The sequence below is a fragment of the Aphelocoma coerulescens genome, chromosome 2 (assembly GCF_041296385.1).
Source record: "Aphelocoma coerulescens isolate FSJ_1873_10779 chromosome 2, UR_Acoe_1.0, whole genome shotgun sequence".
NCBI lineage: Eukaryota > Metazoa > Chordata > Aves > Passeriformes > Corvidae > Aphelocoma > Aphelocoma coerulescens.
Window position 1 is genome coordinate 52,003,055 of NC_091015.1, and position 25,525 is coordinate 52,028,579.

Genomic DNA, 25,525 nt, shown 5'->3' on the forward strand with positions numbered 1-25,525 from the left:
TTTGGAATATATTTGGATTTTGAAGGTGCTGCAGTTGGGAAAAGATTTGAAAGCTAAGAAGGAAAAGCAGAATTTAAATCTATATAAATAGATTCTATATAATAGATTTCTACATGGAAATCTATAATTTAGATAACTGTTTCTCTTATTAAGGGTCCTTAACAATTAGTTGTTTTATACATTCTTAATTCATTAAAATATGAATTATTAATTCAAATTTATAGGTATTATTCTTAATTATTCTTGCTAACTGTTAAAGACCACAGATCTTATTCAGGTTTCCAAATGCAGGGTGAGCACTTCTTTCTTTCCTCAAAGAGACAAGTGCACTAATGCTAACTGGCTTTTTTTTTCCTTATTACTACAGGGTGAACATGGTGAGAGTGGATTTGATGGCACTGATGGAGAGCAGGTAATCATTAGTTTAAATGTGCAGTGCTATTAAAGACACCAACCTCAGGGTTCAAAGGTACAGATTTTGTGCCTTGAATGGGTTTTAATGCTGAACAGAAATTCTGTTGTTGGGTGTTTAGAATTCCATATCTGATTGAAGCTGGATTCTGCCAGACAAAACTTGAGAACCCGATTTAGCAGAAAGAACAACCATTAATTTTTTTCTTCTTTCTTTCCTCTGAGTCTAGGGAGAACATGGATTTCCTGGACCTTCTGGAGACAAAGGCAGCAGAGGAAAATGGGTGAAGTACTCTTTACAGTGCTTGCATTTTACTGAAACATCTTTCCAAAGTGTAATGCTGTCTGTAAAGCCTGTGAGTTGTTTTTAATAGCTGCCTGTTCTCTAATAAGCTGTCACTCCTGCTCTAAATCAGCACAGCTCCACTGACTTCAACAGATCTGGCCCTCCACTGCCACAGATACTATTTATACTTGTACCTGAATTGTTTGTGCTCTTTTTATGAATTTAGGGCATAAAAGGCCCCAGAGGAGAACCAGGTGAACGAGGAGAATCTGGTCTACGAGGAGATCATGTAAGTGCATTCCTTTATTTTTGTTATATTTCACTGATTTGCACCTCGATTTTGGGATGGAGATGTCTGAAATGTGATTTGAAGAGTTTTTCACAGTCCTAGACAGTGCAGTACTCTGCATGGAGAATGGTGTATTCTAGGAGTTCTGAACTTTTTAGATGTAGGTGGACTGATGTGTTCTGATATGTTGCTTGGAAGGAGGTTTTTAAGCCTCAGGGGTCTCACGCTTGTTTCATGAATTTTTGGTTTGTTTTTTTGTTTGTTTGTTTTTACCAGAGGCAACATAACTCCTTTTAGGGCTATTTATCATAGAATGGCTTGGGCTAAAAGGGACCTTAAAGATCAACTAGTTCCACACCCCCTGCCGTGGGCAGGGACACCTCACACTAGACCAGATTATCTGGTGAAAAGACCAGGTGAACTAGGTCAGTCTTCCTTGTTGGTTCCCACCCTGCAGAGGAATTTTAGATCACTTGAAAACCCTGTGCACTGACTCTTGGTTAGCAATTTATAATGATGCAAAAGCAAGTTACTTCTTCATGTACACATTTTTTCCTTGCATGCTCAAGAGACCTATATAAATGCACTCCCTGAGGACTAAAATTCCAGTGCAGACAGCACACTTCTTGTGCCACAACTTTGTCTTTTCACATATATTTCAAAGACTTTGTTCCAAACAATCATACATTGTGCTAACTCCTGTCTTTAATGCTTATATTGAAATGTTCAGGTGTCATGATAATTTGCCTCTTTGAGAGATAGAATTTCACCTGATCTAGTATTAAGTGGCTAAATGGAGCTCCATTCTAGTGTAACCCCCCATCTGAAATTCATGAGTTATTATCTTAACTCTATTAACTATATTGAATCAACCAGAATAGTTTCACATTTTCAGTTTAATTTGTTGCCCATTAGTAATTTTGCTTTTAATCTCTGAGGAAAAGAACTTTGTGGACTTTGCAGAACTTCCTATATAGTGTTCTTACAAGCAGCTTCATTTAAAATAGCCTTTTTAGTTCTTGCTGTCTGGAATTACAAATCTAATTAATTCTATTTCTGTATCCTGCCTCTGTAGTCAAAGTAATAAAGATGTGGTAACTGAAAATGCTGAGCTTTCCATTGATCTTTTTCAGGGAGATCCTGGAGCTAACAATAATGTTACTGGTCCAAAGGGTGAAAAAGGAAACCTAGCACCACAGGTAAGCATGTTGTTCTATTTTGTGGGGAGAGGATTTGCATAATTGCTAATTTCTATTGGCTGTCCAGTGACCCAGGAGGTTTTTGTTTGTTTGCATTTTGCCTTTAGTGTTTGTCTGCAACACAGAAAGCCTCAGGAACTGCTTGATACAGTAAAAAAAGATTAAAAAGTTTAAAAATGTTTACAAAGACTGTGGAAATATTCTCATAATATAGAGCTAAGGGAAAATATGAATTTCGTATAAATATATTATTCTACCACAAATTTACATCAGTAACCTGAGAGGCTTCAAGATATGGGTTGTAAGGATACTGTTGAAAATCGTGCTGGGAAAAATGCACAGGGTACCAACAGGCTGTACTCATTTTGTTAAGGAAGTGCTATTGCCTCAGGGTGGTGGGTAAACTTCATTTTGATCTGTAAATAGAGTAAAAGAGCTGGGATATGTCCTTTTATAGTGATGTTTGAGTTTTTTAGCAGGTGTTTGAGCAAAACTGCAAGAAAGGAAGCATAAAAGAAAAGTGCAGCTTGTGTTGCCATTACACTTTGTTTGGAAAGAATAAGAAAAGCTGATTAAGTAGTTGGACAGTAGTATATAAATGGTGGTGAAGAGAGCTTAAGTGGGTGGCAAACATATGAGAAAAATCCCCTATTTTAGAAGTCTGATTCTCCCTGAAAAAGTAGGGTTGTATGCACACATGTACTGCTTTCAGCAGTAGAAAAACTCTGAGGGTTACTTTTTGGAGAGTAATTGGGTTTTGATGACTCTTTGGAAGCAAATCTCATCTTATGTAGTCCAGCTGAAAGGCTGAAGTCAACAAAAATGATTTCAAGGAAGCCTTAATGTTGGCTGTTAGTAATTGGAAATCCAAAGCAGACATGATCTGTGTGGTTTATAATTTTTGACTAGAACAGCATTAGTATAACACAACTGATTGCAATGAAAATACTTAGAAGAAGAAGAAACAAAGAAGGAATGTATAAAGAAGAATGTGTATGTACAAGAAAAAGGAAAGAGTGTTTAAAGAGCTTGGTAATTACTTTGTTTTGCAGGGAGACCCAGGCCCACATGGAGTCCAAGGAGAGCAGGGTGATGCTGGCCCAGATGTAAGAATAGTAATCAATATGGGGTGGAAATAACTGATAAAAGATACAGTGGGGTTCCCACTGTAAAACCCATTTTTGTCTTCTTCCTGTTATCCCACCCTTCAAACTCCTGCAAGGAGAGGGAACAAAAATCTTCTTAAGTTTTCATAGTGAAACATATTTGGCTTCAAATTTAGTAGCTTATATATATTGCAATGTGTTTTCTTCTCTTTAAAATCAGGAATTTGCATTCCTGTTAATTTCAGGTCTGATTCATATGAAGTCACAAGACTTAAACTCCATTTCTTTTTCAATGAACCTTAATTGCTTCATGATTCCACCCTAGATAAATACATCTCTTCTTTCTGTCCATGACTACAAGTTTTCTATGTCTGTTCAAGCATACAGATAAGCTCATGGCAGCTGAGCTGCTCATTTTTAGTTCACTGGAGACTAGAAATTGTGAAGCCCCCTCTTCTAGGCTGTCAGAATGGTGCCTAATGCCAAAGTCTGGCATGATTACTCCTCAGTCAGGCTGCAAAAACATCCTAAAGGCCTCTGGTGATGTGAGGTTTAGCAGTAGCATTCACTAGAGCTGCTGAGCAGTGTGCAGCAGGAAGCGGTGCAAACCTCTGGTCTCACAGGGAGAGAAGAGGGCTTTTGTTCTGTTCTCACAGAAAAAAAGCCAAAGGGCAGCTGACTGGGAAGATGTTTTCCAGAATTTTGTTGAAATGTCTTCCCTCTGCACTCATTAAGGATCTAAAATCTTTCTGCTTTTTGGAAAGACTCGTGTAAGAATTTCTGTCCCAAATCCACCCTTTTCTCATTTTTTTACCTTAAATCTTTCTGTGAAAATAATCTTTCTTTAAGCTGTATTTGATTTTATTGTATATATAATGTGTTTTATGATAAACAGCTGTTTCACATATTGCTCAGTATTCTGGATGTAATCTCTCGTGCCACTCCTTCCTAGGGCGCAGCAGGTCGAAGAGGCCCTCCAGGTATAAAGGTGAGTGGCTGACACTGCAGCTACCTCTTTATATGCAGCTACATGGCCAGCCAGAGTGTTTGTTCCTCTTAAAGGAAAAATTTCATTGTGAGCCAACACACAAGTGTTTAATAATCAAAAGTCTCTTTCAAGCCTTTGACTCTCAGGTGGATATACTAGAGGCCCTCCTGACTTGAAGGATTTAGAATTGGAAAGGAGTTTTCATCAAAATAAAAGGACACTTACTTTTACTATTAGGGCAAGTATGGGAATGAAGCTAGAGAAAAGACTTTCACTAAAGATGACAGGAATGAGTAGTCAGGCTGCAAAGTCTTGACAGTTTATTCCTCCTTTGCTGCATGCACACAGAGATATGCATGATACACACATTCAGCACAGATAAAATTAGGGCAAGTTCTACATGATGCTTTGCTCAAAATAAACTTAACAGTGTTAACTGCAGCTCTGAAAGTTGGCTCAAAGCATATAATGTAATCAAGATTTTGGAAATAATTTCCCAAGTCAATATTTAAAAGTATATAGGATGTACAGAATGGGTCAAACCCACTGCATGCTGACTGATCATTCCAGGAAGATCCTCTGGTGGAAAAAGGCCTTGTGTCATTGAGAGATGACAATCTCTCTCTCATTGTTAGGTGGTAGCCTTGGTTCTCCTAGGCTTATACCCCACAGAGTCACAATGAAAGAAAGCTTTCCTGAGACGTACTTAGTAAAGACATCCCTGCAGTTCTCCTAAATGATGATTCAAATAATGTTCTTGGAAAAGAAAACTTGTTTATTCCAGAGTATGAGTTACAAAATACAGTTATCAAAGCAAATCTAAAGGCAGCTATATTCAAGGGTGGGTTAGTGCAAGTAAAAATTAAATTCTGGGTATTCTCAAGTACAGATTACATGATCATTCTAGAAACTCTTGCTTTAGCACAAGTGGTTCACATTTACCCAATCTCTCTGTAAAGTTGCTGACACAGATAAAGAAGATGGTATATGCCATGGTATAGCATTTCCCCTTTATCTTAGTGCATATAAACCCAAGGAAACATTACAATTTTGTGTATAACACTGTCAGTACCAGAAGGATGGAATATATCCTGAAGTCCTACCCTGTGTTGGAGTCTGGGGAAGAGGTAGAGTTGTAGCTTCTGAATGAAACTGCAAACCAGCATTTTGAGTAGGCCAAGTGTAAAATGTTAATAAATAATAGCAAGAACAACCACAGTGGTGCAATATAGAACATAAATTTCAGCAAAGGAAAAAGACTACTAGGAGGGGGAGTCTCTTTTATGGCAGTATTATTTCTTCAGCAGCACAATGTTTGATTTGTTTCTAATTTCTGGTCTTCCTGTTCCTCTCCTGTTGAGAGGTTTTGCTATACCTTTGTTGCTTTTTTCCTGTGTGTGGCAGCCAGGTAACACAGATTTTTTACATTTAGAGTTATTCAAATTAATATTTCACTGGGAAATGTCAGTCAGAAGTAAGAGTTCTGCAAGTTCCCTAAACTACAGTCTGGTCACTTCCCAGCTTTTTGCAGTGCACATGTATGTCTCGTGCCAAAACCCCTGTCTCCACCTGGTTTCTGAAAGCCCCAATTTGGATTTCACTTTGAGAATCCAGAATTTTCACTGAGGCATTGCAGATGGGAATATACTGGAAGATTTTGATACTGTCTGACAGCAGGGAGAAAGCACCATGCTTTGCCTATTGCCAGAATCAGCATAACTTGAAAGAATATGAGCTTTTTACAGTTGTTTCCTATTTCTATCTCAGAAATTCTTTATAGGGTTTATGAAGATATTTTAGATTAAAATATTGAAGAATGTTCAGCAATTCTGCCTCTTAATTATTCCAATCCTTGCTTGATCACTCAGAAATTCATTTCTTAGGTAGTTATGAAAATTGGTGCCTTTTTTGCTTTTCCCCATTGGATTGCAGCTGAACTCTGATGAATGTTTGCATTACTCTGTCAGGTTACAATAAAAATAAATAATCCAAGTAAGCTATGGGGGTAACAGGACCAAAACTGAAGTCAGTGGAAATCGATCTGTACCATATCTTGGTTGTACTGACAAGCACAAGAACTCTCATGTGGCTAGAAAATAAGAATGTTTAAATTGTTTAGTAAATTCACAGAGTACAGAATTAGTTTTTCAACTAATTGAACGTCAGTTGAGACAACCCTCTTCATCTCCATGGAAGCCCCCTCAGCCAATGGTGAGGCCACCCTTTTGTAAAATGGCAGGGAACAAGAGAAATGACTGAAACTCAGAGCAACAGAGAACTTTTAAACTGTTTTCATTCAGGTACTTGAGGATGAGCTTTGACTTCCAAAAGCATAATAAAAAAATATTTTTCTGGGTCAGTAGGCATTGAAAGGTAGGTATCAATCAATGATTGAATGCATGTAAATACTGTTCACTGAAAAGGTGTAAAAAAGGAATGGCAAAGAGAATTGCACACTCCTGTCTTCCACATCCCCTGGAGAAGCAAGATGGAGCAGGAAACCCTGCAATATGACAGTGGCATCCATCCTTGGGTGAGATTGTGGGTGTTGTGTCTTCCCACTGAGATCTCTTGCATGGCAGGATGTTACAAAGCTGCCACAGGGCACAGCTCTATCAGCAGAAGTTGTGAGAGCTTCGCTGTGAAGCTTTCCTGATGTCTCTGGGCCAGGAAGCAGAACTATTTAGTCCTGATGTTTGTGGGGACTTCAAGGACCCTTCCGTGGACCACAGCATCCTGCTTTGTAAGGAAATACGATATGGCCAGTCCCTCTGGAACAGGAAGCTTTTGTGCTGAAATGGAATAAAGAAGAATCTCTCTTTCAGGTAGATAAGATAGATATTGGTGATGATGTACTTAGGGACAAATAATCAAATTAGAGACAGTGAGACAGATTTACCCACCTAAGAGCTTGTTTTGGGTTTAGCTGTTAATAAAAGGCACTGAAATAATACCGTCATCAACAAAGTCATTAACTTCCCTTGCAGTCTGCATGAATACATTGCTGTTCACCATATCCTGAGAAGGACTCCTCCCAGGACTTGTAGTTCAAATTATCTGTAACTTTTTTGAAAAAGGTAGCCTCCTTTTATCACAATAGTTGAAACAACATAAAGAAGCACAGCTAGCCATACTTAACAGTCAGAAGTAGTCAGTGGGCAGAAGGAACAGGTATGGTGTGGTATCAGAGACGTGTTTGTCACAGACAAGAGCAACACTGCAGTCTGTGTGCTGGAAACAAAGCAAAATAGTGAAGAGCAAAAGGAGAATAAATTAAAGGAAGGCAAGAGAGAGAAGAAAAGAGAGGGGAGAAAAAAGGGCAACCACTTTTCTGAGTTTTGATTCAAAGTAAATTTAAGGAGCTGAAAACTTTATATTGGTTTTGGATTCTAGTAGAGTGTGCCTAAGTAATGTATCCATTTTCATTATAGTCAAAATTATTTTTGTGGAAATCTATTGCTACATGATTTTTTGCATCTGGAAATAACATATACTTACTGATGTTCCATTTTACAGTGTTCTTACTCTGGCTATAAATTAGCTTTCTTTTTTGCTTTTGGCTTTTTCTTCTGTTGTTATCTTTTGTTTCATTCATATGGTGGAGAATGAAAGTTCAGCCTTTAAATTCATTTTTCCTCAGAAGATTCTTTCCAGAACCATCTGTTTCCCAAGAATCTTCAGACACATGTTTGTGATTTCTGCAGTGAAAGGGGTTCTGCAAGGCCTGGAATATCTTGGTGCTAGTTGTCACCATTTTACTCAATCTAGAAGACAGTGAGTATTTCTTATGGATGTCAGCTAAACTGACTCATCCTCAGATGGCAGCCTTGTGGAGATGGGAGCTGGAAGAGTTTTTTTCCCATCATAAGGGAGATTTGATTTGCCTCACTGAATAACCAGAGTGAAAGATGGGGAGTAAAAATGGGTCTAATTCTAGTGTGATTGTGAAGTCACGATTCCCCCTCAGAGAATCCTTCTCCATGGGTAATGGGAAAGTTCTGCCCTTGTGGCCTGGCTTTATGACTTTGGGTCTTTGCAGTGGACAAGGGTAATTCCCAAATATTGCTGACACATGGTGTAAAATGTATTCAGCAAAGTAAAACTGACCTCTTCTGCTGAAGTTTTTAGATTCATCACACCGCCTAGAAAACTAAGGAAAAGCTACTCTTCTGCTTTTTATTTGAGTTTTCTTCAACAGGAATTTGAAGCTGTTGGAAAGCTGTTTGAGAGCATTGGGAAAGTTTCTATCAACTGATACTCTGTACAGATATGAAATTATTATATTTTGATGTGCAAATGACAGGTACTAATTTGTTTGGGTTTGTTGTTTTCTTGGGTTTTGTTTGGCAGGGTGAGCAAGGAGATCTGGGGGAAACAGGTTACTCAGGAGAAACTGGTCTTCCAGGCCCACAGGTAACTAACAGAATTTCTGAGTTGTTTTTATGTTAGTTATGGAGAAAATAAATTGTCAATCTTGGTATTTTGTTTGTATTTTGGAAAGCTTTGTTGACTTCGGCTAATGAGTATTATGAGTAAGACTTGTCCTTGGTAAATCTCTTCTGTAACCCTGGGGAATTAAATGTGGCAAGTTACATGGGTGCAAGTGAAACTAGAAGAGGAACATGAGTAGCAAAAATAAGTGATTTAGCCAACACATCTCCAACTTACATGATATTATCAAGCAGATATCTTCAAAATGAATTAATTAGAAATTGCTAGCAATAAATACATAAAATTTATTGCATTGACAAAACCAGTGAGAAAAGCTTTGTGTTTAAAAACTTTTCTAGGTGGAGTCATTTTGAAGAGAATAATCATGGCAGACTTACAGTAGCTTCTAGTTTAAAGATGCTCTTAAATACTCTAGAGATGCTTTTAACTTTACGTTTTAGGATGGAGAAGACATGCCTACTTAATAGTAGGTTGCTTATGGCTCCCTTGGTATCTTAGACACCTCAGTGAGTCTCTGAATCAGGCTGGCAGGCAGTGATTGTCTCAGCTGCTTAACACAGGCAAATTCTTAGAATGAAACAGCCAGAAGTTTTACCTGTAAGATAAGGCTTGTGAAACAGGCACTGGGATTCTGATTGTTGCAGCAATCTGATTGTCTTTGGAAGGCTGTTAACATTGAACTGACTTTTTGTTTCAATGGTTTCTTTACATCAGGGCCCAAGAGGACCACAAGGCATCAGAGGACCTCCAGGACCACAAGGCATGTCAGGCCCTCTGGTTAGCATTAAATAATATATTCCAGCTGTGCACGTTAGGCCTTTTCATTCTCGGTGTTGATGTTGTTCTTACAATGAGTTTTCAAAAAGCTCATAAAAAGTAGAAACCAAGGGCTTTTTGCTGTAATACTTAAGGAAACTGATTTGCAGCCTCATATGATAAAATAACAGCCCTGAAAATAGATTTAGGTGTGTGAATAGCAAGTGCCAGAGTGTGATGAGGTTGTAACTATTGAGCACTGCTGAACTTCTCACTTGTGTGATGCTGTTGATTCTGTGGATTCTTGTTCTGGAATTACACCATTGTAACTCAAGACTGGAATGTCCTATGCTGTCAGCCTTGGTCATCTGTTTCAGTCAAGTAATGATGCTCATGCTTACATACCCAATTATATATGTGCATTAATATATCTGTGCATATATGCATGTATTAACTAAGTATCTATGTAGATAGAAAATAACATTTATGTCATATTTGATAGCATGTTGAGAATTTTTTGGCAGTTGTACAGATGGCAGGAAATAAGTGGAATGATTGGTTGACCAGTAACTTACTTGTGTCCCTCAAAAGCCTAATATTTTTACTGATTCCATAGTAATTTCAAGCGGCAATGAATCCTTGAGTGCAGTGAGCCCTTGATTTTGTCATTGTGCGCCTTTTAACTGGTTCTTCTTATTACAGGGTAGTCTGGGAGCTCCAGGTTCACCTGGCTCTGTTGGAAAGTTAGGTGCAAGAGGAGCAAAGGTAAAAATTTTTAAAGTATCTAATTGCAGCAATCTAACAGTGTCATTCATTCAAGAATCTGACCAAAGAAGCATGGACTAACAAAGGGTTAGTTCCATACTGCGAAACGTGCAGAATGTTAAGTTTTTAAGATATTTTTAGCTTGCATGGCAAGACAAGTGATGTGCTCAAGGTAATCTTACACATATCAGAGCTATACTAAGAAGGTTTTAGTGTTGCCATGACCACTGTTGTAATTGCTCTTGTGGTGATGGTTCTGAATGAGACCTGGATTCTCACAAAATGGAGCAGAAGGCAGTATTGACCCTTGAATTTGTTCTATGATTCCTAGAATCTGCCCAATCCATTGAAAATACTCACCAGTGAATCATAGAATATCTTGTGGATAATGGTTGGAAGGGATCCATGAGAATCATCAAGTGCCACTCCCTACTTCTTGCAGGACTACTTAAAACTAAACCATAAAGAGCATCATCCATGCTGCTTGAACTCTGACAGGCTTTGTGCCATGATCACTTTTTTGGGGAGCCTGTTCCAGTGATTAACACTGGATCAGTGACTTCACCCTTGGGTGAAGAAGTTCTTCCTAACCTCCAATCTGACCTTCCCAGTTCAAAGAAGCTGCTTATGTTAACCTTGTTTTTCTAAAGATTCCAAACAAGTCCAAGGAAGCTTGACTGTTATGATGTCTGTTTTAGAGGAATGAGCATGTTGAGATGAACTGTATAGGCATGAAGTCAGACAGAAAGGCTAATAACTAACAGCTTGTTCACGTTAGAGTTCACTTACTTATAATAAATGTTATCCTTACTTTCCTTTCATTTATGTGTGTTGATATGTGAGATTTTATTTCATAAAAATAACTCAATTTAGGTGTTGTTGCATCTTTGAATCTAAAAATCACAAATAAAAAAAATCACCAGTTAGCTAAGCCTTTCAGCCTCTTTGAAGAGTTGTAGCATTTAGCTAAGCCTTTCAGCCTCTTTGAAGAGTTGTAGCATTTAGTGACAGAGAAGTACCAGAATGTCAAAGTGCTACTATGAAAAACATCACTGTGTGAAAACATATTAAAACAGTGACAAAAATTGGGAAGATATATAGGAATCTCCATCATACATTCCATTTTCTCAGTCTGGTTTCATGCTGTTTAATATTAAGGTCTTTGTTAGAAGAATGTTCAATGAGAAAGTGTAAACAAAAATGGAATTGAAGAAAAGAAACCTTGCAAGAGGACTAAGAACACAATGCAGACAGCCTGCCTGGGAAATATAATTTGCTATCAACAGGTGCTTCAGGCTGGTAGAATTCCAGAATATATCCTGCTACCATTAATATATATTTTTTCAAACTCCACTTTTTTTTTCGCTTGTAATTCTTTATAACAATGGGAGTTGTATTGAACAAAGGCCTTTGGGGTTTAGCCGCATGAATGCTCAGCATGTTCTGATTTGCCAAGTGCCTTCCAGTTCCACCACCAGGAACAGTCCATGAAACATGGTCTGTAATGGAAGGCTTTTGCCCAGCATCAAGTAATCTATAAAATGTATAGGCACACTTCAGGTTAAGAGACAAGTTTGTGTTTCAGAGAGAACTCTCCTGAATGAGCCAAACTAATGGTTTTTGTGTTTCAATTATAATAGGGTGAACCTGGTGACCCTGGAGAGAAGGGCCTAGTTGGACCACCTGGACAGAGAGGCATTCCTGTGAGTCTTTCTGCCATAATTCAGGACTCCTGTATTTTAATACCTATCCATCTGAATCAGTACCCTTCATTCCCTTCTATTTTCTCTATTTGATACCATTAAAATTATTTCACCTTTGGTTCTCAGTTTCCTTATGGACACCAGATTTCTTGTGGGCTAGAGAGAATATCTTTTCCCTCAAATTCTCTAAAAGTGAGAAAGTATGATAAATGTAGGGCACACAGTGGAAAGGAAATATGACCTCTGTCCTTGTTTTCCCTCTACAGTTTTTGCCATCATTGCTAGTGGTTTTAGATTGTGTTTTGGTAGCTTGTCCTACTTCATCAGTCTTAACAGCGTGGGCACCTCATTGTAATGGGACATCTTTATTCCAAAATGAAATTGGATATAAACCTAATCCTCTATTAAAAGCTAACTCATAGTATATTTAACCTACACAGGGCATGGATGGCAGAGATGCCTATGGTCCTGAAGGAAGCAAAGGAGCAAAGGTGAGTGCTTCAAGTCAGAGAATCTCTCAGTCTCCTTTCTACTGTGCCATCAAACATGACCATCCATATTTAATTAAAAAGAATGCCAAGTGCATTTCTATGGTTCGGTGAGAGGCTCAGGATTACCACAATCCTTGTGAGACATTTTTCCATAGGACATTGTTTTGAGGACCACTCACTCTTATTCTTTCCCTGATGTGTCTATATGTGGAGGATTGTACTTCTTGGAGTACACAGTCCTTTCTTCCCACTTCAGCCTGCCTGACCAGTCACTGTTACTGGCAAGTATTGGTAGGCCAGCCACTAAAGGACCTTTTAATTTTTCTTCTTTCAGAGGAGGGATTCCTCAACTACGAAGTTGGGGCTGATACGCTTCAAACACCGTTGCTGTTTTAATGTGAAATATTCTTCTTTGTTCTCCTAAGGTCAGCAGTAAAATCTGAGGATTAACTTCTGGATTCCTAAGAAATTCTTATCATTCCACTCACAGTGCTGAAAAAAAAAAAGTAATTAAATGCCTACATCCCTAAAATTGTGTAAGAATTCAGCTAAAATAAAAAGTATACAGAAAGTATGAGGTCAAAATCATGGCACCAGTGGATCAGTCCATGAGCAAAGTGGTCAGGATGTTGGAAACAGCTGCAGTTCTCCTTTCAAAGAGTTTGTGCAGTATTGCAACTAGTCCATTCTTGTTGCTTGTGAAACAGAAAGGGTCCAGTGAATCTCACTGGTAGGCCCATCTATTTCACTCTCCCTTTTTGTGGGAGAACCAGAGTGTTGCAGAAAGCTGCAGAAAAGATATGAAAGGCCTTCTAGGAGCCTCTCCAATAGATAAACTCCTTTTTCAAAAATGGCTTTTTGGTAAAATGGCTCTTGATATTTCTTATTTTCCAATCTCTTTTCTTACCTTCTTAGCTCTACCAATTTCCTTTGATGGCAGGGTTTCAAGGGTTACACATACTTTATATGCAAGAGGACAAGGACATACATAGGTAGTGTGAATTCTGGTGTTTAGGAAAGATACGCTTCACTTCTGATTGGTTTTTGTGAGAGCTTCTGTATTTCTCATGGGTGAACAAAGAACACACTAAAAACTGAAGTAACTGAAAACAGTTGATGACTTGACTTCTAGTAAGCCAAGAAAATATTATGGTATAATTTTTTAGTCTGGGTGGTACAAAATTTTGAAACTACATTCAAACACTGAATTCTGAATGTTATACTTTACTCATAATTGCTCCACATGAATTCCTCTACATGTTATTAGGAGGCATGAATAAGTTTTGATAAAACACTTACTTGAGAAATGGAATATTCTCAAAAATTTAGAAACTGTTGGAAATTCTTAAAATGCTGCTGTTTTAGATGAGCAAGGTATTAATCTAAAATGGTGTCATTTGAGACCAGACTAGCAGCCACTATTACTTGGATGAGTTCTAAAGCTGAGAATAATTTTGAAATTGTTTTTGGTTTAATGACATGAAACTCTAAGCAGATTACATCATTCCAGATTCTTACGAAGTCTTTGTCCTTTCTTTTCATAGGGAGAATCTGGATTCATAGGACATCCTGGTCCAGAGGTATGATTACATGGGCGTTTGCTTGCTTTTTGTCTTGTTTTACATTATTCTTATTTGGAAGAAGTTACCTATGTTTCTGTCTGTCTTCTCCTTTCCAACAAATTCTGGATTTCATTAATTTTCAGGGAGAAGAAGGAGATCAGGGCATTCCAGGAGCTGAAGGACCCAAAGGAATTAGGGGTAGAAGAGTAAGAATGATAAATCTGCTAACTCTGTGAGAGTTCTAAAAGTAAAACCCTTACACCCAAAGTGTTTCTTACCAAAAGTTTTTTTAATTGGTTCCCACACTAATCTTTTATTGCCATACCTTGGGCAAGAGGTCTTGAGAGAATGCAGGTCTAAATCTTTATTAGTGATGGTTGCTAATAATTCTTAGGAGTGGTAGTCTATGAAAATGCAGGATCCAACTCACAGTATTATTACAGAGTTTATCTGCCTGATAAAATTTGGTACTAGTGCATGCAATTATAAAGAATAAAACTTTTATTTCTATTTTTAGGGTAATGCTGGCACATCAGGTTCCCTGGGAGATCCAGGTGACCAAGGGCCATCAGGACCTATGGTAATTTTATTTTTTTTTAAATAAAATTTTTATTTTTAAAAATCACCCTTGAACTGCTCTTGAATTTACTATTAGATTGATGGAATATCTAATAGTGTTTCACATGGTAAACTATGCTTAATCGGTCTGGCAGTTGCCCAGAGTTATGTCTTGCTTGTGGGTGTGTGTGCACAGGAGCACCTGTTGGAAATAGAACTGCAACAATACAATGCTGGCCAGAATTTCTTCCATAGTACCTGGTATTGTCTTTAGGCTGGGTAAATATCTAATTAGAAGAACAGAAAATACTGAAATATAGAACTGAATAGATCTGCTGAAAGCCAATGCATTTTTTTTAATTTAAAAAGAAAAGCCATTTAAAATCAAACTTGAAGTTAAAGGCACTTATTTAAAGCTTAAATTGACTATAACCTGTTAATCCATAATACAAGTAGATGCCTTGATGTACTTTTCCAGTGTCTGTGTTCTGCATTTTATACAACAAAATGTTTTATTCTTTATCTAAGCAAATGAAAGGATTGTGGATTTCAGTAGGATTTAGGACTAGCCCTTTAGGTAGTTAGGAAAATCTCTGTATTTGTCTATCTTTACCCTGTGGCAATTCTGAAAATCAGCTCCACAGTGACCAGAAACAATCCCTACTGTTAGTGACTTTCTTGTTTACTTTCTTAAGCTTACTCTTTCAGTTTAAATGTGGAACATTACTGGTAACAGTATCTTCACCTGTAAAACATGGCCCACAGGATGTGTACAACTTAGAAAACATTTTTTTCCCTTCTCTTTACACGGTGTTGGTTAATGAATGTACCCATCCCAATTTATTCTATGATGCTGGGCACAGAATGGCTAAGAGTGCCTGCTGGAGTACATTGCCCTCTCTGCTACTTGGCCACTCACAAAATTTATGGATAGACAGATCTTGTGAGCTGATGATCCACAGCTGTAGGCCTTGCCAGTCCATGGTACAAGAAGTCTTCAGAGATATTTCAAGTTCAAGATCTCCTCTTCAAGTGTAGAAATGAGAATAGAGCTTGGGATGTATGGGCTTGGTGGGATTACTGCAGTAGCAGTGAATCAGTGAAGTGAGAAAGTGGGAACGCTGTAAGAAGTGGAAGAGATAGGAATGCAGGAAGAGGTACAGGTAGTAGTCAGGGCCAGCCAAGACAGGCTTGTTTCACCCATCCTTGGTGATTTGATTATCCAGTGTGTCAAATCTGCACAGCTCAGTCACCACCACTGTAGTGGTACGGTAGAGAGAGGGTAAGGAAAAGAAGTGCGATGTCTGCTGTATCTCAGTGCAGCTCCCTGAGACTAAGTGAAATTTTTCAGTAGTCTTCTTACGCATCTGAAATGCACACATGATGAATACTCTCAGGCTCCCTTGAAAATTAGTTATTTTTCCTGTATTTTATTCCTGTTATGAAGATTAAACAATACTTTTATTTTGAAAAAAAGATGCTTGGAGTGCTGTTATTTTCCCACAGCTCCCAAGAAGGTTGCAGAGTAGGCAAAGCTGTCATGATGTGTATGTGGTCTGTAGAACTGTGGGGTTTGTACTGTACAAGAGGAGAGTGAAAGCTTGTCACACACCAGATGTTGGAAAGTTATGTGAAGTGCAAATAACAGAACCATAGGAGAGAATCTGCTGTTTATAAAGGAACCCAGTTCTGAATTATGCTGGTCCTCAAGGGCAACAAGTATTGAACATTTCAAAACCATTAAGGAAAATGGACTGAGAAATAAATCTGACAAGTAGACTGCAACTCGAAGCAGGTCCACAGAAATCTGTGCTGGGAACTACTGTCTCCTTGTATTTCAAAGTCATAAACGGTTGTTGGGAAACACTGTTTGCCTGCATTTTCTTTGGGCTACAGAGTAATGGAAATGCATTATCAGGGTCTGATTTCTTCAACCTGTGTTTAATTTGTTTCAGGGTGCCAAGGGACCAGTGGGTACCATTTTAATGGAAGTAAGTAATCACCTTACAGCTGACTGTATACTGCATGGAATTATCTTTAGTACTCTGTTTGTAATCACTGACAGCAATGAGCACAATTAGCTGTTTTAAAACAGTATCTTTTCCATGTGCTTGTCTGAGTGTGCAGTGGGTTCTTCCATTCTGCAAGCAACCAAGGAATGAGAAACAATTATGCGTGTGGATTAACACCATGTGCTAGCTTTTGCAAACTGTTGGACCATTAATATTCATTTATCTGTTTCTTCATATCAGTTGACATACCAGCTCATGTTAGGGTTGCTTTTTCCCGTCTTGTAAAGGAAGGCATTTCTTCAGCAAGTTATTTTCACTGGGAATAGAAGTGCAGAATTTCTTCACAGTCCTAATCCCATGTAAAATGAACGCTTCTGAGTAAAGGCTTCATTAATCCTCTCATGGATGACTACCTGCAGGCAATACTGTTGCAGGTGTGCTCTATGTCCGGAGGGCATCCTCCTCTCCTTCATGGACCTCTCTTTTCCCATGTGAGTCACTACTGGAATGCGCATTGTTTGTGGAAGTGCCATTGACTGGTGACATCCTAGATCAATTTATTAAACAAAATGAAGAATGGATGGATGATTTCTTAATACTTCAGAACATCATTAAATGCCAACAGAATATGTCAAAAAAAATGTGCCTAGTTTCTGCAGCAAGAGGGGAGAGTCCCTGTGTTCCCTGCGCGGGGATTACTGTAACACGCGTGTATCAAACCAGGAGTCCCATGGAAAAGAAATATATATGGACGGATTCTTGGCAGATGTTTCAGAGATGTTTATTTCTCCAGCTGCATGGCCGGGGCTCTGCCGAGGAACCCTCACAGTCCGGGCTGAGGGTCCTTGCCTGCACAGGGAAATACAAACCAACCCATGGGGAACGAGGCTGACCAGGGGCAGGGAAACCCCGTGCCTCCCCCCACCATGTAGCCCTGGGAGAGGGGCCCTGAGGGAGGCACGAGGTTTCCCGAGCCCCTGCTCGGCCTCGTTCCCCATGGGTTGGTTTGTATTTCCCTGCGCGGGCAAGGACACTCAGCCCGGACTGTGAGGGTTCCTCGACAGAGCCCCGGCCATGTGGCTGGAGAAATAAACATCTCTGAAACATCTGCCAAGAATCCATCCATATATATTTCTTTTCCACGGGACTCCTGGTTTGATACACGCGTGTTACAGTAATCCCTGCTGTAACATCCCTGTACTACCTATTATTAAAAGGAACTGGACTCTGTGATTCTGGATTTACTGTAATGAAAATTATTTTAGGACCTGGGATACAACCTTCAGCTCAAACCAATAGTAAGATTCCCAGTCTGGGTTGGTCTGGGATTTGCCATTAATTCCTTTTTTCATTTTGATCCTGCAGCCTTGTGAACTTGTGAATTTTACCCGAAAAAACTGCCGTAAGTGGAGAACATCTTTTTTTACCTCTGATTCCACCTAGTCACTCTTCTTAAATGGAATAGCCTTCACTGAGAACCCTAAAACTGGTCGTTTGTATCTGGGTTCAGTTTGACTGGTAGTTGTTAATTGTGAAGGGGTTTCAGCAGGTGTATGAAGCAGATTTACACTTTTTGCTCATTTTTCCTATGTGTTTATTACAAAAACACTAACAAATATCTCTTTTCCTCATTAAAGATTAAATTAATCTTTGGCATTGTGCCAACACCCTTTGGGGAGTTCTCTTAGTGAAGACAGTATTTGTATATCAGCTGTCTTCCAGATTATGTGTGTTCATTATGTGTGCTCAGCAGAACCCAGGACAATTTTTTAAAATTCTTATCCAGTAAAATTGCACTGTTTCGCGTATTTGATTGTAAAAGAGGAATGTGGTCTTGCACTGACAGACTCTGTCAGTTGTCTGAACTTTTAGTCAGGCTCTTTATTGAAAGCAAATGAATATTTGAAATGATTTTAATATGAAATTATATGAAATTATTTTAATGCATATGAGTCCAAAATAATTTAATTGCTCTCCCTCTCTTCCTTCCAGCATGCGCATCAGGTAAGCCCACCTGCTCTCTGCACATCCATTCTTTTACAGACTTGAAGAAAAAAACTAACAATGTCTGAGTTGTGGAAAGGTTCTCACACAACTTTTCTGCTTCGATATACAGACGCATGTCCAGCTTATCCAACTGAAGTGGTATTTGCCTTGGATATGTCTGATGACGTTACACCAGCTGCATTTGAAAGAATGAGGAACATTGTTACGTTATTGCTGAAGACTGTTAAGATCAGTGAAAGCAATTGCCCAACAGGCGCTCGTGTCTCTGTTGTTTCTTTCAATACCAACATGCACTACCTCATCCGATTCTCAGAATTCCAAAAAAGCAACTTGCTGCTACAAGCAGTCCAGAGAATCCCTCTAGAGAGATCCACTGGAAAACGAAATATTGGGGCGGCCATGAGATTTGTTGCAAGAAATGTCTTCAAACGTGTTCGTCAGGGCATCCTCACAAGGAAAGTTGCCCTATTTTTTACCAGTGGTCCATCGCAGGATGATGTTGCCATCAGCACAGCTGTGCTTGAGTTGAGTGCCTTGGATATCACTCCAGTGGTTATTGCCTTCAGTGAAGTGCCAAATGTCAGACGTGCCTTCTCTGTAAGTATTGAAAACTGAGTCCGTCACCCATTTGCTGAGTATCTGCTAGGATTTGAGTGAATCCTATTCCCAAGCCACTAAGTTCTACAGGAACCGTCCAATCCCTTAATAGAAAGGTATACAGTAAATGTTACTATTTTAACAAAGAAACAGTGTTTCACTGGACTATAATGAGCACCATCTGACCTCTTTCTGCACATGAATTATAAATCACTTGTGCTTTTAGGGCAAATCAGAGAATTTTCATAATGCTGTGTTAATTTAACTTATTTACCCATGCCATTATACTCCTGAAGTTGTGACATGTAATAACTATGTAACTAACAAACTCTGGCCCTAGTTTCTAGAAAAATTAGTAGAAGGCTTCAGGCACACTAGGTTCTTTCAAAAGAACATTAGCAAGGCTCCTTTTGATGTCTTTAGTGCCATTAGTACAGGAGAAAATGATGAAATTTTGTTTTAAAATATGACTTCCTATGAAAGATAGCAAACAAAAATAAGCAGTCCATTTTACAAGGTACAAAAGGAAGGCAATTCTGAATTTATTTAAGGTTTCATGATATAGATTCTATGTTCTCTGTCTTTTCAATTTGTTTAATATCATCTGTGCTCAGTTTTAATAAATTTAGATAAAATCCTTTCCAGCTGTTATTTCCTCAAAATTTTCCTTCTAAAAGGAAATATGTTCACGTGTACACGATGGAAAGTGCAAAACTTGGAGTCTAAGCTCTGATCTAGCAACATCCAAGTCAGCCCTTTATTATTCATATTATATTTGTTCTCATGCAGCCTCATATTTCTTAGTTGATTCTTGTTTTTTTCTGGCTGAATGATAATTTAGCAGAATAAAAAATTTCTGCTGACATATGAGAAGGAAGCTTATAGTTTATTGCCTGGGTTGCTCCATAGGATAAGCAGGAGCAAGAATCAGTATTTTCTTTACTTAGTATAAGCAGATTAAAACTCTGAATGCATGTGATGACATCTGGTGACTTTACATAAATCAGCCTTCAGAGTAGAAAAGTTTAAAAGAGCTGCTTAGCAGGGGGAAAGGCAAAAAATTCTCTACCCAGCACTCCCTTAAATTTGAAATGATGGCAAGGCAATCAGCCTCACCACCACCCCCCAAGTAAATACAATTTCCCTTTTTCTTGCAGATGGATTTCTGCCCTTGCAGTTAAGAGTTGGTGTAATCTTTATGATCCTACAAGTCTGTAGCCACAGATACTTAATGGCTTTACTTTGCTTTAGGAACTTCAGTTTAGAGATCACTCACACAGTCATTGCCAATTCTAATTCCTTTGAAGAGTTCTATCTATAACATTCTTTACAGAATGTTAATCAGAATTTGTGTTGTGTATAACACACAAAGCTGAAGTTTAATGCAAAGAAGTAATTATTTCTTTGCTCACCATTATATCCTGTAATACTGTGATATTTTAGAGCCATTTTTATTTATCTTAGTCCACAAGGCAATGCTTTTCCATTGGATCACATTTGGATGAGGTTGGGTGGTGGTCAGTGAAATTGTAGAATTCTAGAGCTTCTTCAGGGTTCCTCAAGCAATTCTGTGGTCAAATCTTCTACTGTGAAAGATTCTTTCCTCAGATGATCACAGGAAACACATAGGTTGTTCTCATGCTAGAACTTTCTAATGCTAGAATTTTCTCTCCCAAGAAATCATCTTCACTCTTTGTCCCAGAAAGAGCTGAGATATCCTGTCCTTTTCTCTGTAGAAAAATAGCACCCATTAAGAAAAGGTGATAATCCTTCACTGGCACTAAAAAAAAAAAAAGAAAAAAGAAAAAGTCTTAATACATTTTGCCCATCTTCTAATGTTACTTTTGTGCCTGCTTTAAAACACAGATTGATGACACAAGAAGATTTCAGTTATTTGTTTGGGAAAGACAGCAGGATGAAAATTTGGAGGGCATCACATATTGTATACTTTGCTTTGGTAAGACATTTTACTAATTGCATCCGTTGTATTGGTCTATTTACCATTTCAATGACAAATCCTATAGCTTTTATTTTGCAAAGTAGTGATGGGGATTTTTTATGGTACACCTTAAACATGTCTGTGCTGAAATATAAAAGAAAAATATTAATGAACAACACATTGGTCAGAATCCTACTGCCATAAATGGTTCTACAAAGGAGTTTGCAGAGATGTGTTAAGACCAGTATGGTTGGTTGCATGGAGCAGCTCAGCCCAGCTCTGCCGCCCATGGGGGTGTCTGAGTGTTCCCATTACAGGTTGGCTACAAGACAGTGCAGTGGCTGTGTCTTGTCATCTCCAAGAGAAACTTCACTCCTTTACAGTGGAAACTTTACTCCCTTTTCTGTCTCTGACATTCCAGCTTCCAGCCAGTTGAACCCTTCTGCGACTGGGCCTTCTTGCCCTCTGTGACAGATCATTTTGTGTTTACAGAATACCACTGCTGAGGAGTTACAATTCTAACTTCCTCTTCAGTGGATGGTAAGAATTAGAATCTCAAAACCACAAAAGCTGTATAATTAATTTCTGTCTCAGCCATGTGAAATGAATTACTGTGTTTAGCATTCCCTTTTTAACAGAAATGCACTTAAAATAGCAGTATGATTTTGGGAAACCAGGCTCATTTGCTATAAATTCTACACTGTGAGAGGGGGAGAAACTACTAAATGATAATATGTCAAAATGTTAAACAATGACCTGAGATGAAAATTAGAGTTTGATTCTGTGTCCTTTACAATGTTTAGATTTGAACAGAAGAAAATTTCTCCGGGGAACTGTTATCTATGAAATTTTACCTTATGAATGTTTTTCTGCTCTTACGCATAAATAATTTCCCATGGTATCTCAAAAACTTCTTCATCTGTCATTCCTTGCTAGAACAAAAAGATTTCAAGCTCCCATGTTGTTGGCTGGTGGTTTTTTGTTTGTTGTTTGTTTGGGGGCTTTTTTTTGTTTGGTTTTTCTGGATCAAAGTTTAAGAATAATAAAAAAGATTTTTTGTAGTGGGCTGACCCTGTCTGGATGCCAGGCACTCACCAAAGCCTCTCTATCTTTCCCCTCAACAGCTGGGCAGGGGATAGAAAATATAATGAAGGGTTGATGAGTTGAGATAGGGACAGAGAGAGATCACTCATCAAACACTGCCATGGGCAAAACAAACTCTAATTAGAAATATTAATTGAATTTATTACTAACAAAATCAGAGCAGGATAATGAAAAGTAAAATTAGACCTTAAAAGCACCTTCCCCCCACCCCTCCCTCCTTCCCAGCTCTACCTTCTCCCCACCAGCAGCCCATGGAGATGGGGAATGGGGGTCATGGTCAGTTCATCACGCTTTGTTTCTGCCATTGCTCAGGGAGAGTGTGGGGTCCCACCCATGGGACATAGTTCTTCATGAACTTCTCCAACAGGAGATAGGAGTCCATCCCATGAGTAACAGTCTTCTGCAGACTGCTGCAATGTGAGTTCATCCCATGGGCAACAGTCCTCCCCAGACTGCTGCAGCATGGGTCACTCTTCCATGGGGTGCAGTCCTTCAGGCACAGGGTCACAAGTCTTGCCAGACAACCTGCTCCAGCCTTTCTCCATGGGTCTGCAGGTCCTTGCCAGGAACCTATTCCAGCATGTGCTTCCCACAGGTTCACAGCCTCCTCTCAGGCATCCACCTGCTCCAGCACGGGGTTCAGCCATAGGCTGCAGTTGGATCTCTGCATCCCCATGGATCTCCATGGGCTGCAGAGGCACAGCTGCCTCACCATGGTCTTCACCACAGGCTGAAGGGGAATGTCTGCTCTGGTACTTGGAGCACCTCCTCCCCCTCCTTCTACGCTAACCTGAAAGTCTGCAGAGTTGTTCCTGTCACATATTTCCACTCTGATTTTCTCTGGCCACAATTAAATCTGCACAATAGCTTTTTTCCTTCTTCTTGTTCTTAAATATGTTATCGCAGGGGCATTTCCACCATTTCTAATTGGCCTTGGCCAGTGGCATGTCTCTCTTGGAGCTGGCTGGCATTGGCTCTGCTGGACATGGAGGAAGCTTCCATCAGCTTCTTACAGAAGCCACCCCTGTAGCCCCCCCCACTGCCAAAACCTGGCCACACAAATGTTATACCGATCTGCAGGACTGTGTGAATTTTTTAATAAATCATTGGTTTTGTTGTATTGCTAAATAATTCAATGCCTATTGGCTCTTCCTCTCTAGATAAATGCAATCCAAGAACCAACTGTGAGGTGCCTTTTTCTCCCCTGGTTCAGATGGATATGGATATCACTTACATCATGGACAGCTCTCGCAGCATTAGCAGTGAAGAGTTTCAGAGAGCCAAAGACTTTGTGAGCAGCATGTTGGATCAGTTTGTCGTTTCCTCACAGCCAAACGAATCATATGGAGGCATCAGAGTGGCACTGGTGCAGCAGGCTCCCAGGGGCTTCCTGCCTGACAGAAACCAGACACCTGTGGCCTTGGAGTTTGATCTAGTCACATACAGCAATAAAGATTTGATGAAGAAACACATCCAAGAGTCTGTTCACCAACTGGAAGGGCCATCAGCCATTGCTTCTGCTCTACAGTGGACAGTTGAAAACGTGTTCTTTAAAGCCCCCAGACAAAGAACACACAGGGTCATATTTACAATAGTTGGAAGCAAAACAAGCACATGGGACAGAGAAAGGCTGAGAGAGATTTCACTCGGAGCCAAGTGCCAAGGATTCACCTTGTTCACTCTTGCACTTGGCAGAGATGTGAGTGACAATCAGCTGGTGGAGATGTCAAGCTCCCCCACAGACCAGCACTTACTGACAGTGGGCAGGCTTTCCACACCAGAGATGGTGTATGCTCAGAGGTTTAGCCGGGCATTCCTAAATCTTCTACAACGTAAGTATCACACAGTGGCATTTGCTTAAGTTATGGAATGAAAGACAAATGCTGTGTAGAAAAAGGTAGTCAGTATGTATATGTTATCATTCAGTTCCTGGTCATACTTAGCTGCTTATCTTTCATGATTAGTTTACCTTAGATGCTGGACATTAATGAAAGTGCCAGTAATGACAGAACAGCATTCTGTTCTTGTCTTAAGTAGTCTTTTCCCCTTAAGGTTTTATTTAATGTGTGTCTTTGTGGACTCCACTTTCACTAAAGATGGACCATTCTTCAGCTAAGAGAACACCATCATATTCCTGATTTAGGCCCACATTTCTCCTCAGACCGTTGGCAAATCCAGATTTACTGAGCTGTTTATGCCTATTTAGGCTTTTGGACAGGTACAGGATAAATATTTAGCACATTTGACCTTAACCTCTATACGGAGCAGAGAGAGGACTCACTTTTCAAGACACATTCATGCAGATTAGAAGGTCTTAGATGCTTTGACATGGAAACAAGAGAATATGAAAAAGGAAATCACCATTTATTTAAAATCCTCATCAGAAGCATATGCTTGGAGACATCAAATTTTCTATAGAAGGATAAATAGTGTATTACAGAGCAAGACAAAAGTATAAAAGATTGGTTTAGGAGTCATTCTCATCTAGCTGATCTCTATTATAATTTTTGTTTTCCTGGACATGGTGTCTGTCACTCAGCATATAGTGTGTTACTTAATGAAAGATGCAAATTCCAGTTCACAAAAACAGCCATGTAGTGTTTTTTATTAACCATATTGGGGTTTCATGGACTTTAAAACTCACCTGTGTTACCTGTGCTTTCTCACAGAAGAAATGAACAGTTATCCTTCACCTGAACTTCAAGAAGAGTGTGAAAACTTAGATCGAGGAGACGTACAACAGGAGGCATCTACGACAGAAAGGTTGGAAATCGCCAGTTTAACTTCTTGAGTGTGTACCTCTGAATGTAAGATTCATCCCTTTGGGTTAGTAGTTACATTCAAAGTAGTTATAATAGAAATAGGATTGGGGTCAAAATTTTTTCACATTTTTCAGAAGGAATGAACCAGATGCATTTTTCAAGGTCATATTGGTGCTTAAATATATTTTTTCCCCCCTATCCCTGGAAGGATGCCTTTTCCTGGAATGGCTGAAACTGGCTCCAGTCAAGTTTTGGAAGACGTGGAAAAAAATGAAAGTAGAGTCATGAAGAGTATGAAAGAGAACGCCAAAGAACCTGTATACACAATGCCAGAAATGAGAGATGATTATGAGGAGAATGAACATTTCACAGAGAAAGATCCTAAAAGGGAAAAGCCTCAAGAGTGTGGAAAAGCTCAGGAGAAGAACAAGAAAAACTTAAAGGCAACAGTAGAAACTAGAGGTGCCTGTAATGATTATGGTATGATTCTAGAATATGAAAATCTCTTTTAATTCAGTAAAAAGACTAAATTGTGAAG

At 39.1% G+C, this 25,525-nt stretch overlaps 1 protein-coding gene and 1 long non-coding RNA gene across 2 annotated transcripts; both read left to right on the top strand.

Annotated features, from left to right (window-relative positions):
* Nucleotides 1–364: 364 nt before the first annotated feature.
* Nucleotides 365–987, top strand: LOC138105729 (uncharacterized). Its single transcript, XR_011148647.1, has 3 exons — nucleotides 365–412; nucleotides 642–695; nucleotides 924–987. It is a non-coding gene; the product is annotated as an uncharacterized lncRNA (long non-coding RNA).
* A 7,003-nt stretch (nucleotides 988–7,990) lies between these two features.
* LOC138105134 (collagen alpha-4(VI) chain-like) lies at nucleotides 7,991–25,499 on the top strand. The gene is made up of 16 exons (XM_069004785.1): nucleotides 7,991–8,053; nucleotides 8,630–8,692; nucleotides 9,446–9,508; nucleotides 10,190–10,252; nucleotides 11,893–11,955; nucleotides 12,396–12,446; nucleotides 13,991–14,026; nucleotides 14,152–14,214; nucleotides 14,526–14,588; nucleotides 16,522–16,557; nucleotides 17,944–17,980; nucleotides 18,695–19,182; nucleotides 21,049–21,139; nucleotides 23,386–24,057; nucleotides 24,895–24,988; nucleotides 25,196–25,499. Exons 3-16 carry the CDS (start codon nucleotides 9,494–9,496, stop codon nucleotides 25,497–25,499), a joined length of 2,076 nt encoding a protein of 691 aa, XP_068860886.1. The 5' UTR covers nucleotides 7,991–8,053; nucleotides 8,630–8,692; nucleotides 9,446–9,493.
* The last annotated feature ends 26 nt before the right edge of the window (nucleotides 25,500–25,525 follow it).

What these genes read in the sequence shown, in the direction of transcription:
- LOC138105134 (XM_069004785.1), top strand. An exon ending in AAGGGCCATCAGGACCTATG is followed by an intron (nt 14,589 to 16,521) that starts GTAATTTTATTT and finishes AATTTGTTTCAG; the next exon opens with GGTGCCAAGGGACCAGTGGG. An exon ending in GAGGCATCTACGACAGAAAG is followed by an intron (nt 24,989 to 25,195) that starts GTTGGAAATCGC and finishes TATCCCTGGAAG; the next exon opens with GATGCCTTTTCCTGGAATGG.